Source organism: Nycticebus coucang, chromosome 8, assembly GCF_027406575.1.
Source record: "Nycticebus coucang isolate mNycCou1 chromosome 8, mNycCou1.pri, whole genome shotgun sequence".
Lineage (NCBI taxonomy): Eukaryota > Metazoa > Chordata > Mammalia > Primates > Lorisidae > Nycticebus > Nycticebus coucang.
This window is the reverse complement of record NC_069787.1, coordinates 4,886,032-4,899,461: the sequence shown is the minus strand read 5'-3', so window position 1 is coordinate 4,899,461 and position 13,430 is coordinate 4,886,032. Positions and strand designations below refer to the sequence as shown.

Genomic DNA, 13,430 nt, shown 5'->3' with positions numbered 1-13,430 from the left:
ATTTTCCCATGCTACTGCAGTGTTTAAAAAATGTTGAGAGCTGTTGAAGATCAAATTTCATAAAGTCTTTGTATTCACAGAGTATTCACCCCTGAAGATTTGGGTTCATTTCCTATCAGCTGACACTGATGGCATAACATTGGCTCATCATGATTTATTTTTATGACATTTCCTCCCCAGTGACAGTGTTAGATTTCTTACCACCCTCAGTCACAGAATGCCCTACCTGCCTTGACCAAAATGTTGTCCTTTATTTGCAGGATATGCATTCCAAATAGTCCGATGAGGATCTGTATTAATCAACCCCTAATCACGTATTATGCTGTCTAGGCTGGGAAAACATTGAATAACACTTGCAAAAGCAAGAAGGTCCACTCTCGTGGTTCCTCAAATATTAAATAGAATAGATTTTGCTCCTTTATTCCAAGTACAGAAAATTGTATGAGCTACTTTATTTACCCCATTTAAATTGCCACTTCTATTTATATAAATTAGAATTATGCTTATAATGCAGTGCTGGAGTATTAAGCAAGGCTATCTTATGTATGTAATGATGTATGTAATGATCCATCAACCACAAATTTAGCACTAAATATACTGGGGTTGGCTCAGTGCCTGTGGCTCAAACGATTAAGGCGTCAGCCACATACACCTGAGCTGGTGGGTTTGAATGCAGCCCAGGCCTGCCAAACAACAGTGAGGGCTGCAACCAAAAAATAGCTGGGTGTTGTGGTGGGTGCCTGTAGTACCAGCCAGCAGGGAGGCAGAGACAAAAGAATCACTTGAGCCCAGGAGTTGGAGGTTGCTGTGAGCTGTGATGCCACAGCACTCTACCTAGTGCTGGTACCCTAACCAAGGTAACAGCTGGAGGCTCTGTCTCTAAAATAAATAAATAAATAAATAAATAAACAACCCCAGTATATGTATTTATTTATTTATTTATTTTAGAGACAATCTCACTATTCACCTTCAGTGGAGTGCTATGGCGTCACAGCTCACAGCAATCTTAAACTGCAGGGCTTAGTTGATTCTCTTGCCTCAGCCTCCCGAGTAGCTGGGACTACAGGCTCCTGCCACAACACCCGGTTATTTTTTGTTGCAGGTTGGCTGGGGCCAGCTTCAAACCCTCCACCCTCGTTGTAAGGGGCCAGTGCCCTACTCACTGGGCCACAGGTGCCGTCCTATACTGGGGTTATTTTTCTTAGATAGCATAAAGTAGTGTAGCAACACATAGGTGGAATATTCCTATTTGGTTTTTGCCTTCCAGTGTGGTTTCTTAATTTTTGAAGCCACAACATCAGCCTTCCTGATAGACAATCCATTTATTTGGTTGTTTGATGCTGACAGTGCCCAGCCATTAGCAGTCCTGGATAATGAAATTTCTCCTTTGTTCCAGGCATGGTGACTAGTTGCAATGAACTTGATCTGGCAGAGGCCCATCAGATTCTACTCTGAATCTAGACTTGTCATCTTTTTATAGGTGACAATAAAATTACAGTCTTGAGAGAGATAAGCCAATAAAACCTTTTCCTTTTAAACTCTGTCTCAGCAGCTCTGGCTTACATATAGTGAGCATATAAGTGCTCATCATTCCTCCAATTTAGAACCAGAGCCTGAATGAGGCTCCAGACAGGCAGTAAAAGGAGCCACAGTGTGTCCATTCTTGACATCCTGGTGGTAGTTCCAGATTCGCCACCAAGCTCTGACCATCACAACACGAGTGATTGCTTTATGGATAATGCAATGGGAGAATTTTTCTAAAATATTTAGACTAATTTGGTGAATGAAATGAAAATCACGTGAAATAGCTGGTTGAGGTATCTTTTAAGAATACATTATTTTTATTAGAAACCAAATCACACACACACACACACACACACACACACACACACAAATCCAGTGTACTCAGTACTGCTATGAAACCAATTTATAATCACTCACAGTTGCACATGAAAAACGAAACACAACTATAGCCTAGGATAGAGGAGGGAAGGGGAGGGGGGAAGGGACGGGGATGGGTTGATAGAGGGAGGGTTAGTAGGGGGACCACACTTATGGAGCACATTGAAAGTACAAGTTGCATCTATCAGGTGTAGAACATAAATGTCTTAATGCTGTAATTGGGTAAATGAGGTGAAAGCTATGTTGATTAGTAGGATGTAAGCACTCCAATTTGTAGAAATAGTCAACATATTGAATCCCTATAATGGCATAAATGTATTTATGATCTATGTACAAATGATGAAAGAAAGAAAGAAAGAAAAGAAAGGTAAGAAAGGAAAGAAAGCAAGAAGAGAAGAAAAGAAAGGAAGGAAAGAAAGGAAGAAAGAAAGAAAAGAAAGAGAAATGCTAGTGGAGAGAGCAAGATGGCGGCTGAGTAACAGCTTCCTTGCATCTGGGCACCGTGAGTCTGGGGAGATAGGACTCCAGGCATCTCTGGCTGGTGGGATCTGCCTATCATCACCCCTGTGAGGATACAGGGAGTCAGCGAGAGACCTCTGGACCCCAAGAGGAGGACTAAAACAGTGCAAAAACGGCAAGTGGTCACGTGTGTTCAATCAGTTTACACCCGCCTGCAACTGTAAGTTCAGTAGCAGCGAGACTGCAAACCAGAAAGGCCTTGCCTGTGAACTGTTTTGGTGTCTTTGGATTTGGCACTCAGTTGAACTGCCTTGGGGAGAGCCTGAGCAGGAGTTTGGAGAATTTTGGCTGTTGTCTAGGGCCCCAGTCTGAGCCGCTGAGCCAGACGGAGCTAATAGTGTTTGGCTGTGGGCCACAGGGAGCATTTGTGAGTGATCAGGCCTGGCAAACTCCGCCCTCAGGGTCGCAGAGCTAGAATCTGGGTGGGAGCCGGTAACCTAGTGACTGAGTATCCTCAAGGTGGGGTGTGAGCTCCCTTGCAGCACTAACACTCAGGGGCAGAGTGAGACTGGTTTTGCCACACTGGGTAAGTGGATAGCCACTTCAGCAATGATTCCAGCAACAAACACTTTCCTGGGAAAGCTTCTGCTCAGCAAGTTTACAAGTATAAAGTGCCTTTTAAGTGGGCTGAAGAGAGATTTAGGGTGTCTACCTCCTGGGGTTTGAGAAATCAGCAGCCTCCAGTCATATCAGAACTGTGATTAACATCTCATACCCCAGAAGACCACGTGTTGCCCAGACAATATTAAACAACATATACATACTGCTTTGTTTTTGGTTGTGTTTTTTTTTTGTTGGTTTTTTTGTTTGTTTTTTTTTTTGGTTTGGTTGTTTTTTTGTTTATTTTGATGTTGTTGATGTTGTTTTGTTTTTTAATTTTAACCTTTTCCATACAGATCTTTTTTCTTTCTCAATTTTTCTAGTTTAATTATAATTTCCCATTGCTGCCTTATTCAATAACTAGAACTTCATTTTTGCTAGTGTTTCTCCTGCTATTATTTGGGTTTTCACCCAATTTTATCCCATAAAGTTTTCTGTTTGCTTGTTTTGGTTTGATTTAGAGCATTTTTGTCTTTCCTCTCTACTTGGTGGAGATGGGGTACTGTGTCTGATCAGGTTAGCAAAGAGCTGCTGACCTCAAGGGAACCACCCAACGGGGCACCCCCAGAAGGTGTTTTTTTTAAGGTTGTGTCAAAGTACCCTACTGTACACCTATATTGCTCTGTTTCCCTCCCTCTGTGCCTCTCTTCTTTTTGTCAATATACCTTTTACTCACCCCCTCTCCTTTCTCTATTTTTTTTCTTTTCATTCGGTCCTCCTTTCTTTCATCCCTTTCTTGCTTTTCAACCTTCTCACCCTTCTGGTCCTGAACCAAAAGGACTCATCAAACCCTTACTCCACAGGCACGAGAACTTAAAGAGCAAGAGGAAGTGAAAGGAAAATTAGGGCAAGGAAACAGATAAAAGAAATCACTCATGAGAAAGAATCAGCAGAAAACTCCAGGCAACATGAAGAAACAGTCCAGAACAACCCTGCCAAGGGACCATGAGGTAGCTACTGCAGAGGATTCCACCTATAAAGAAATGTTTGGAATGACAGAAAGGGAATTTAGAATACACATGATGAAAACAATGAAAGAAATGATGGAAACAATGAAGGAAACTGCTGATAAGTGGAAAATAAACAAAAGGAAATTCAAAAACAGAATCAAATAAGAGATTCGATACGAAGACTATAAAAAGGATATAGCAGAGCTGAAGGAAATGAAACAGTCAATCAGGGAAGTTAAAGATGCAATGGAAAGTATCAGCAACAGGTTAGACCACGCAGAAGAAAGAATTTCAGAGGTAGAACACAAAGTTCTTGAGATAACTCAGATAGTAAAAGAGGCAGAAAAGAAGAGAGAGAAAGCAAAACGTTCACTGTCAGAATTATGGGACTTTATGAAGCGTTCCAACATACGAGTTATAGGAATCCCAGAAGGGGAAGAAGAATGCCCCAGAGGAATGGAAGCCATACCAGAGAATATTATAAAAGAAAATTTCCCAAATATCACCAAAGATTCTGACACACTGCTTTCAGAGGGATATCGGACCCCAGGTTGCCTAAACTCTAACTGAGCTTCTCCAAGACACATTGTGATGAACCTGTCCAAAGTCAAGACAAAAGAAAAGATTCTGCAAGCTGCCAGGAGTAAGCGGCAGTTGACCTACAGGGGCAAATCCATCAGAATGACCGCAGACTTCTCTAATGAAACTTTCCAAGCAAGAAGACAATGGTCATCTATCTACCTTTAATCTACTTAAACAGAACAATTTCCAGCCCAGAATTCTGTACCCTGCTAAGCTAAGCTTCGAAATTGATGGAGAAATCAAATCATTTACAGATATAAAAACATTGAGGAAATGCGCCACAACAAGACCAGCTCTACAGGAAATACTTCAACCTGTTCTGCACACTGACCACCACAATGGATCAGCAGCAAAGTAAGAACTCAAAAATTAAAGGACAGAACGTAACCTCCACACTGATGCAAAAGATAAAACTAAGCAATGGACTCTCACCAAATAAGACGAATAGAATACTACCACACTTATCAATTATCTCAATAAATGTTAATGGCTTGAATTCCCCACTGAAGAGACATAGATTGGCTGACTGGATTAAAAAACACAAGCCATCCATTTGCTGTCTGCAAGAAACACACCTGGCTTCAAAAGACAAATTAAAGCTCCGAGTCAAGGGTTGGAAGACAATTTTTCAGGCAAATGGAATTCAGAAGAAAAGAGGAGTTGCAATCTTATTTTCAGATACATGTGGATTTAAAGCAACTAAAGTCAAAAAAGACAAAGATGGTCATTTTATATTGGTCAAGGGAAAAATACAACAAGAACATGTTCAATTCTAAATATTTATGCACACAATTTAAATGCTCCCAGATTCTTGAAACAGACCTTACTCTGTCTGAGCAATATGATATCTGATAATACCATAATAACAGGAGTCTTTAACACTCCTCTTACAGACCTGGACAGATCCTCTAAACAGAAATTAAACAAAGATATAAGAGATTTAAATGAGACCCTAGAACAACTGTGCTTGATAGACGCATATAGAACACTCCACCCCAAAGATAAAGAATATACATTCTTCGCATCACCCCATGGAACATTCTCCAAAATTGATCATATCCTGGGACACAAAACAAATATCAACAGAATCAATTGAACTTTTACCTTGTATCTTCTCAGACCATAAGGCACTAAAGGTGGAACTCAACTCTAACAAAAATGCTTGACCCCACACAAAGGCATGGAAATTAAACAATTTTCTGTTGAATAACAGATGGTTGCAGGAAGTAATAAAACAGGAAATCATTAACTTCCTTGAGCATAACAACAATGAAGACACAAGCTACCAAAACCTGTGGGATACTGCAAAAGCTGTTTTGAGAGGAAAATTCATCGCTTTAGATGCCTACATTCGAAAAACAGAAAGAGAGCACATCAACAGTCTCACAAGAGATCTTATGGAATTGGAAAAAGAAGAACAATCTAGGCCTAAACTCAGCAGAAGAAAAGAAATATCCAAAATCAAATCAGAGATCAGTGAAATTGAAAACAAAAGAATCATTCAGAAAATTAATGAAACAAGGAGTTGGTTTTTTGAAAAAATAAATAAAATAGATAAACCATTGGCCAGACTAACAAGAAATAGAAAAGTAAAATGTCTAGTAACCTCAATCGAAATGATAAAGGGGAAATAAAAACTGATCCCACAGAGATACAAAAGATCATCTCTGAATACTATCAGAAACTCTATGCCCAGAAATTTGACAATGTGAAGGAAATGGATCAATATTTGGAATCACACACTCTCCCTAGACTTAGCCAGGAAGAAATAGAGCTCCTGAACAGATCAATTTCAAGCACTGAGATCAAAGAAACAATAAAAAAGCTTCCAACCAAAAAATGCCCTGGGACAGATGGCTTCACACCAGAATTCTATCAAACCTTCAGGGAAGAGCTTATTCCTGTACTGCAGAAATTATTCCAAAAAATTGAGGAAGAAGGAATCTTCCCCAACACATTCTAGGAAGCAAACATCACCCTGATACCAAAACCAGGAAAAGACGCAAACAAAAAGGAGAATTTCAGACCAATCTCACTCATGAATATAGATGGAAAAATTCTCAACAAAATCCTAGCCAATAGATTACAGCTTATCATCAAAAAAGTCATTCATCATGATCAAGTAGGCTTCATCCCAGGGATGCAAGGCTGGTTTAACATATGCAAGTCCATAAACGTTATCCACCATATTAACAGAGGCAAATATAAAGATCATATGATCCTCTCAATAGATGCAGAAAAAGCATTTGATAAAATCCAGCATCCTTTTCTAATTAGAACACTGAAGAGTATAGGACTAGGTGGCACATTTCTAAAACTGATTGAAGCTGTCTATGACAAACCCACAGCCAATATTTTACTGAATGGAGTAAAACTGAAAGCTTTTCCTCTTAGAACTGGAACCAGACAAGGTTGTCCTCTGTCACCTTTACTATTCAACATAGTGCTGGAAGTTCTAGCCAAAACAATTAGGCAAGACAAGGAAATAAAGGGAATCCAAATGGGAGCAGAGGAGGTCAAACTCTCCCTCTTTGCTGACGACATGATCTTATACTTGGAGAACCCCAAAGACTCAACCACAAGACTCCTAGAGTCATCAAAAAATACAGTAATGTTTCAGGATATAGAATCAATGTCCACAAGTCAGTAGCCTTTGTATACACCAATAACAGTCAAGAGGAGAAGCTAATTAAGGACACAACTCCCTTCACCATCGTTTCAAGGAAAATGAAATACCTAGGAATATACCTAACAAAGGAGGTGAAGGACCTCTATAAAGAAAATTATGAAATCCTCAGAAAGGAAATAGCAGAAGATTTTAACAAATGGAAGAACACACCATGCTCACGGATGGGCAGAATCAACATTGTTAAAATGTCTGTACTTCCCAAAGCAATGTACCTATTCAATGCCCATTCCTATCAAAATACCAACATCGTACTTTCAAGATTTGGAGAAAATGATTCTGCGTTTTGTATGGAACCGGAAAAAACCCCGTATAGCTAAGGCAGTTCTTAGTAATAAAAATAAAGCTGGGGGCATCAGCATACCAGATTTTAGTCTGTACTACAAAGCCATAGTGGTCAAGACAGCATGGTACTGGCACAAAAACAGAGACATAGACACTTGGAATCGAATTGAAAACCAAGAAATGAAACTAATATCTTACAACCACCTAATCTTCGATAAACCAAACAAGAACATACCTTGGGGGAAAGACTCCCTATTCAATAAATGGTGTTGGGAGAACTGGATGTCTACATGTAAAAGACTGAAACTGGACCCACACCTTTCCCCACTCACAAAAATTGATTCAAGATGGATAAAGGACTTAAATTTAAGGCATGAAACAATAAAAATCCTCAAAGAAAGCATGGGAAAAACACTGGAAGATATTGGCCTGGGGAAAGACTTCATGAAGAAGACTGCCATGGCAGTTGCAACAACAACAAAAATAAACAAATGGGACTTCATTAAACTGAAAAGCTTCTGTACAGCTAAGGAGACAATAACCAAAGCAAAGAGACAACCTACACAATGGGAAAGGATATTTGCATATTTTCAATCAGACAAAAGCTTGATAACTAGGATCTATAAAGAACTCAAATTAATCCACATGAAAAAAGCCAACAATCCCATATATCAATGGGCAAGAGACATGAATAGAACTTTCTCTAAAGATGACAGACGAATGGCTAACAAACATATGAAAAAATGTTCATCATCTCTATATATTAAAGAAATGCAAATCAAAACCACCCAGAGATATCATCTAACCCCAGTGAGAATGGCCCACATCACAAAATCTCAAAACTGCAGATGCTGGCGTGGATGTGGAGAGAAGGGAACACTTTTACACTGCTGGTGGGACTGCAAACTAGTACAACCTTTCTGGAAGGAAGTATGGAGAAACCTCAAAGCACTCAACCTAGACCTTCCATTTGATCCTGCAATCCCATTACTGGGCATCTACCCAGAAGGAAAAAAAAATCCTTTTATCATAAGGACACTTGTACTAGACTGTTTATTGCAGCTCAATTTACAATCGCCAAAATGTGGAAACAGCGTAAATGCCCACCAACCCAGGAATGGATTAACAAGCTGTGGTATATGTATACCATGGAATACTATTCAGCTATTTAAAAAAATGGAGACTTTACATCCTTCATATTAACCTGGATGGAAGTGGAAGACATTATTCTTAGGAAAGCATCACAAGAATGGAGAAGCATGAATCCTATGTACTCAATTTTGATATGAGGACAATTAATGACAATTAAGGTTATGGGGGGGAAGCAGAAAGAGGGACGGAGGGAGGGGGGTGGGGCCTTGGTGTGTGTCACACTTTATGGGGGCAAGACATGATTGCAAGAGGGACTTTACCTAACAATTGCAATCAGTGTAACCTGGCTTATTGTACCCTCAATGAATCCCCAACAATGAAAAAAGAAAGAAAGGAAAGAAAGAAAGAAACCAAACTACAGATCTAAAAATTTCAAAGAACACTATACAGGATAAATAACAAAAAAAAAAAACACCAAGGCATATCATAGTTGAACTCCCGAAAATCAGGCACATAAAATCTTGAAAGTAGCCATAAAACATCACTTTAACTGTAGAAGAGCAAGGATGAGGCAATTCTCATTTGTTCAGCATGTCCCTTCAGCAACCATGCAAGTATGAAGAGAGAGGGGTGATGTATTCAGAGAAGAATTCTGCCCAATGAGAATTCTGTATATAAACACATTATCTTTTATATAGAATGAAGAAGAAATAAAGACTTTCTCAGAGAAAAATATTAAGGGAAGTTTTGCCGATATACCTGGCTTGCCAGAAATGTTAAAAGATGTTCTTTGGAGAGAAGGAAAATGGTACGTACCAGAAACCTGGATCTGCATTACAAAAGGAAGAAAAAAGGAAGAGTATAAGAGAAGGAATAAGGGAAGGTAAAATATTTTTAGTTGTTCTAACAAGTAACTGTTCCAAATAAAATAGCAACAATGTATATGATAACTAAACTTATCTATAAATGAAATTAATGACAGCAATGATGCAAGGGACAGGAGGAACTAGGAATTCTTTTTTTTTTTCTTTTGTAGAGACAGAGTCTCACTGTACAGCCCTCGGTAGAGTGCCGTGGCGTCACACGGCTCACAGCAACCTCTAACTCTTGGGCTTACGCGATTCTCTTGCCTCAGCCTCCCGAGCAGCTGGGACTACAGGCGCCCGCCACAATGCCCAGCTATTTTTTTTTGTTGCAGTTTGGCCAGGGCTGGGTTTGAACCCGCCACCCTTGGCATATGGGGCCGGTGCCACAGGCGCTGCCCGGAATTCTTTAGTATAGTTATTTGTATCATCTGTGAAGCAGGATAGTGTTATTTGAGAGTGGATTTGGATTATTTGTAAGTATATATTATAATTTGTTGAAGTATAATTTATATGCTAAAATGGAGAGATCATGGCATAAAATAAAATACCAGACTTGGCGCCATAGTCCAGTGGTTAGGATGCCAGTCACACACACTGTTGGTGGTGGGTTCGAATCCGGCCCAGGCCAGCTAAATAACAACTACAACAAAAAATAGCCAGGCATTGTGGCAGGTGCCTGTAGTCCCAGCTACTTGGGAGGCTGAGGCAAGAGGATTGCTTTAGCCCAAGAGTTTGAGGTTGCTGTGAGTTATGATGCCTTGACACTCTACCAAGGGTGACATACTGATATTCTCTCTGTCAAAAACAAAACAAAACAAAAAGCCAAATTAAAACCACAGAAAGCAGAAAAAGACTAGAAGATTAAAATAGAAACAAACAGAGGTCAGGATTAGAAAATAGTAACAAATATGATAGACATTAGTCCCATTATGTCAATAATCACTTTGATAGTCAATGGTGTAAAGGCAGCAATTAAAGAACAGATTTTCAAAGTGTGTCAACAAGCAACACCCAACTATATATTGCTTATAAGAAAACTACTTTAAATTTAGATTTAAGAAAAATTTAGATTTATGTAAATGCATGGAAAAAATGATATGATGCTAACACTAATCCAAAGAAAGCAGGGGTAGCTCCATTAACTTCAGACAGAGTAGATTTCAAAGCAAGGAAGGTTGTCTGGGATAAAGAAGGCAATTACATAATGATAAAGGAGCCAGTTCTCCAAGGAGACACGACAATCCTGAACATCCATGCACCTAACAACAGAGCATCAAAATGCATGAGGCACGCTCAGCACCTGTAGCTCAGCAGCTAGGGTGCCGGCCAAATGCACTGGGGCTAGAGGGTTCAAACCTGGCCCAGGTCTGCCAAACATTAAAGACAACTACAACAAAAAAATAGCCAGGCATTGTGGTGGGCGCCTGTAGTCCCACCTACATGGGAGGCGAGTCAAGAGAATCACATAAGCCCAAGAGTTTGAGGTTGCTATGAGCTGTGATGCCACAGCCCTAGTGGGTGACATAATCAGACTCTATCTAAAATAAATAAATAAATAAAAAGATGCACATTAAAAAAAATTAAAAATATGGGGCCTTGGCGTGTGCCACACCTCTTGGGGGCAAGACAAGTTTGCAAGAGGGACTTTACCTAACAAATACAATCAGTGTAACCTGGTTATTTTACCCTCAATAAATCCCCAACAATAAAAAGAAATTATAAATTGTGAAAAGTGCAAAAAAAAATTAAAAATAAAAAAAAACAAAATGGATGAAGCATAAACTAATAGAATTGCAAAGAAAAATGGATGAATCCACTATTGTAGTTGGAGACTTCAATATACCTTTATCATTAATGGACAGATCCAGCAGGCAGAAAATGAGGACATAGTTGAACTCAACAGCACCACCAAACAAACAGATGTAACTGTTATAAAGCCGTTACAGCATATACGAAATCTCCTCAGGTTCACGTGGAATGTTCACCAAGATGGACAACATTATGGGCATAAAACACATTTGACAAATTAGTAAGTGTAGAAATCATACAATGTATGCTTTCAGAAGTACTGGAATTAAGCCAGAAATCAACTGGATTAAACAACAGGCTTCTAAATAATACATAAGTGAAAAAAGAAATTACTTAAAAATTTAAAGCTATTGTAACTAATCAAGATTAAAAATCAACTTAAAATTGTAGTAGTTAAAAATTGGAAATAACTCAAATGTCCTTTAAGGTGCACATTAATGAACAAATAGTGGTGTTTTAATTCAATGAACTTCTACTCAAAAATAAAAATGAAAGAAATACTTATGCACACAATAACATGGGTGAATTTCGGGTGGTGCCTGTGGCTCAGTGGGTAGGGTGCCGGCCCCATATACCAAGAGTGGAGGGTTCGAACACAGCCCCAACAAAACTGCAACAAAAAAATAGCCAGGCATTGTGGTGGACGCCTGTAGTCCCAGGTACTTGGGAGGCTGAAGCAAGAGAACTGCCTAAGCCCAGGAGTTGGAGGTTGCTATGAGCTGTGACACCCCAGCACTCTACTGAGGGTGATAAAGTGAGACTCTGTCTCTAAAAAAAATAATAAAATTAAAAAATGGGTGAATTTTGCAGACATTAAAATACTTGACAAAAGGAGCCAGACACAAAAGAGTAAATATTGCCTGATTTCATTTATATGTTTTAGAAAAATCAAGAGTAATCTAAGGTGGACTTTATGGGAGCAGAGATTTTCTACAGCCTGGTAGAGCTCCTCCAGGTTGCACCTGACTGATGTGCTGCTCTGGACTGCCCGCACAGCCTCGAGGAGCTTCTGCCATGTGTCCTGCGTGTAGTTGTCGGGCAGCTGGGGTCTGTCTTGAAAATTCTTGATGACCAGCTTCTTGGAGACCCCTGAGATCCCAGGCTTGGCGGAGCTGGAGGCCAGCACTGTGGGCTTGGTGAGGCCACTGGTGTGACTCACGAGCACCAAGAAGCTACTCTTCTGCAGGGCCACTTCTGCCATGGCTGGGTCAGACTATTTTGTTCTTTGTGGAGGAGCCAAGTATCTGATGACTTTATGCAGCCATGCTGAAGCTCCTTCCTATATTTTCTTCTGATGCCTGTCCTTTTGAGTGTAACCAATCATTTCTGAGACTCATAAAACTAAAATTAGGACAACCACAGGGCCACCAAGTCCACTACTTGATATATAGCCAAAGTTAAGGAAATCAGTATATGAAAGAGATATCCACACTTGATGTTTATTGCAGTACTATTCACAATAGCCAATGTATGGAGTCAAACTGAGTGTCCATGGAAACAAGAAATGGATAAAGAGCATGTGATACACATATATGTTCATATATGTGACACCACAGTGGATTCTACTCAACCATAAAACAAGAATGAAATCCTATCATTCATACCAACATGGATGAGCCTGAAGGACATTATATTTAGTGAAATAAGTCAGGCACAGCAAGATAAATACCAGATGTTCTTACTCACATATGGAAATGAAAATAGTTGAGTTCCTAGAATTAGAAAATAGACTTGTGGGTGGAGCCTTTGGTTCAGTGGGTTGGGCGCCAGCCTCCTATACCAGGGTGGTGAGTTGGAACCTGCCCCAGCCAAACTGCAACAAAAAAATAACCAGGCATTGTGGCAGGCACCTGTAGTCTCAGCTACTTGGGAGGCTGAGGCAAGAGAATCGCCTAAGGCCAGGAGTTGGAGGTTGGTGTGAGCTGTGATGCCATGGCACTCTACTGAAGGTGATAAAGTGAGACTCTGTCTCTAATAAATAAATAAATTAATTAATTAATAAAAATAAAAAAATAGAAAATAGACTTGTGGTTATTAGAGAATGGGAAAGGTGGGGCAGACAGCATATAGAAAGTAGTTAGGTACCAGATACAAAACTACAGCTAAATAGAAGGAATATGTTCTAATGTTCTATACCAC

At 39.7% G+C, this 13,430-nt stretch overlaps 1 protein-coding gene across 1 annotated transcript; it reads right to left on the bottom strand.

Annotated features, from left to right (window-relative positions):
• Positions 1–1,587: 1,587 nt before the first annotated feature.
• On the bottom strand, positions 1,588–12,492 carry LOC128592420 (cullin-4A-like). The gene is made up of 3 exons (XM_053600346.1): positions 12,202–12,492; positions 9,433–9,445; positions 1,588–1,727 (listed from the first exon to the last, which is right to left on the bottom strand). The coding sequence occupies exons 1-3, from the start codon at positions 12,490–12,492 to the stop codon at positions 1,588–1,590; spliced, it is 444 nt and encodes a 147-aa protein (XP_053456321.1).
• Between the last annotated feature and the right edge of the window lie 938 nt (positions 12,493–13,430).

What these genes read in the sequence shown, in the direction of transcription:
- LOC128592420 (XM_053600346.1), bottom strand. Translation starts at nt 12,492, where the DNA reads ATGGCAGAAGTGGCCCTGCAGAAGAGTAGCTTCTTGGTGCTCGTGAGT.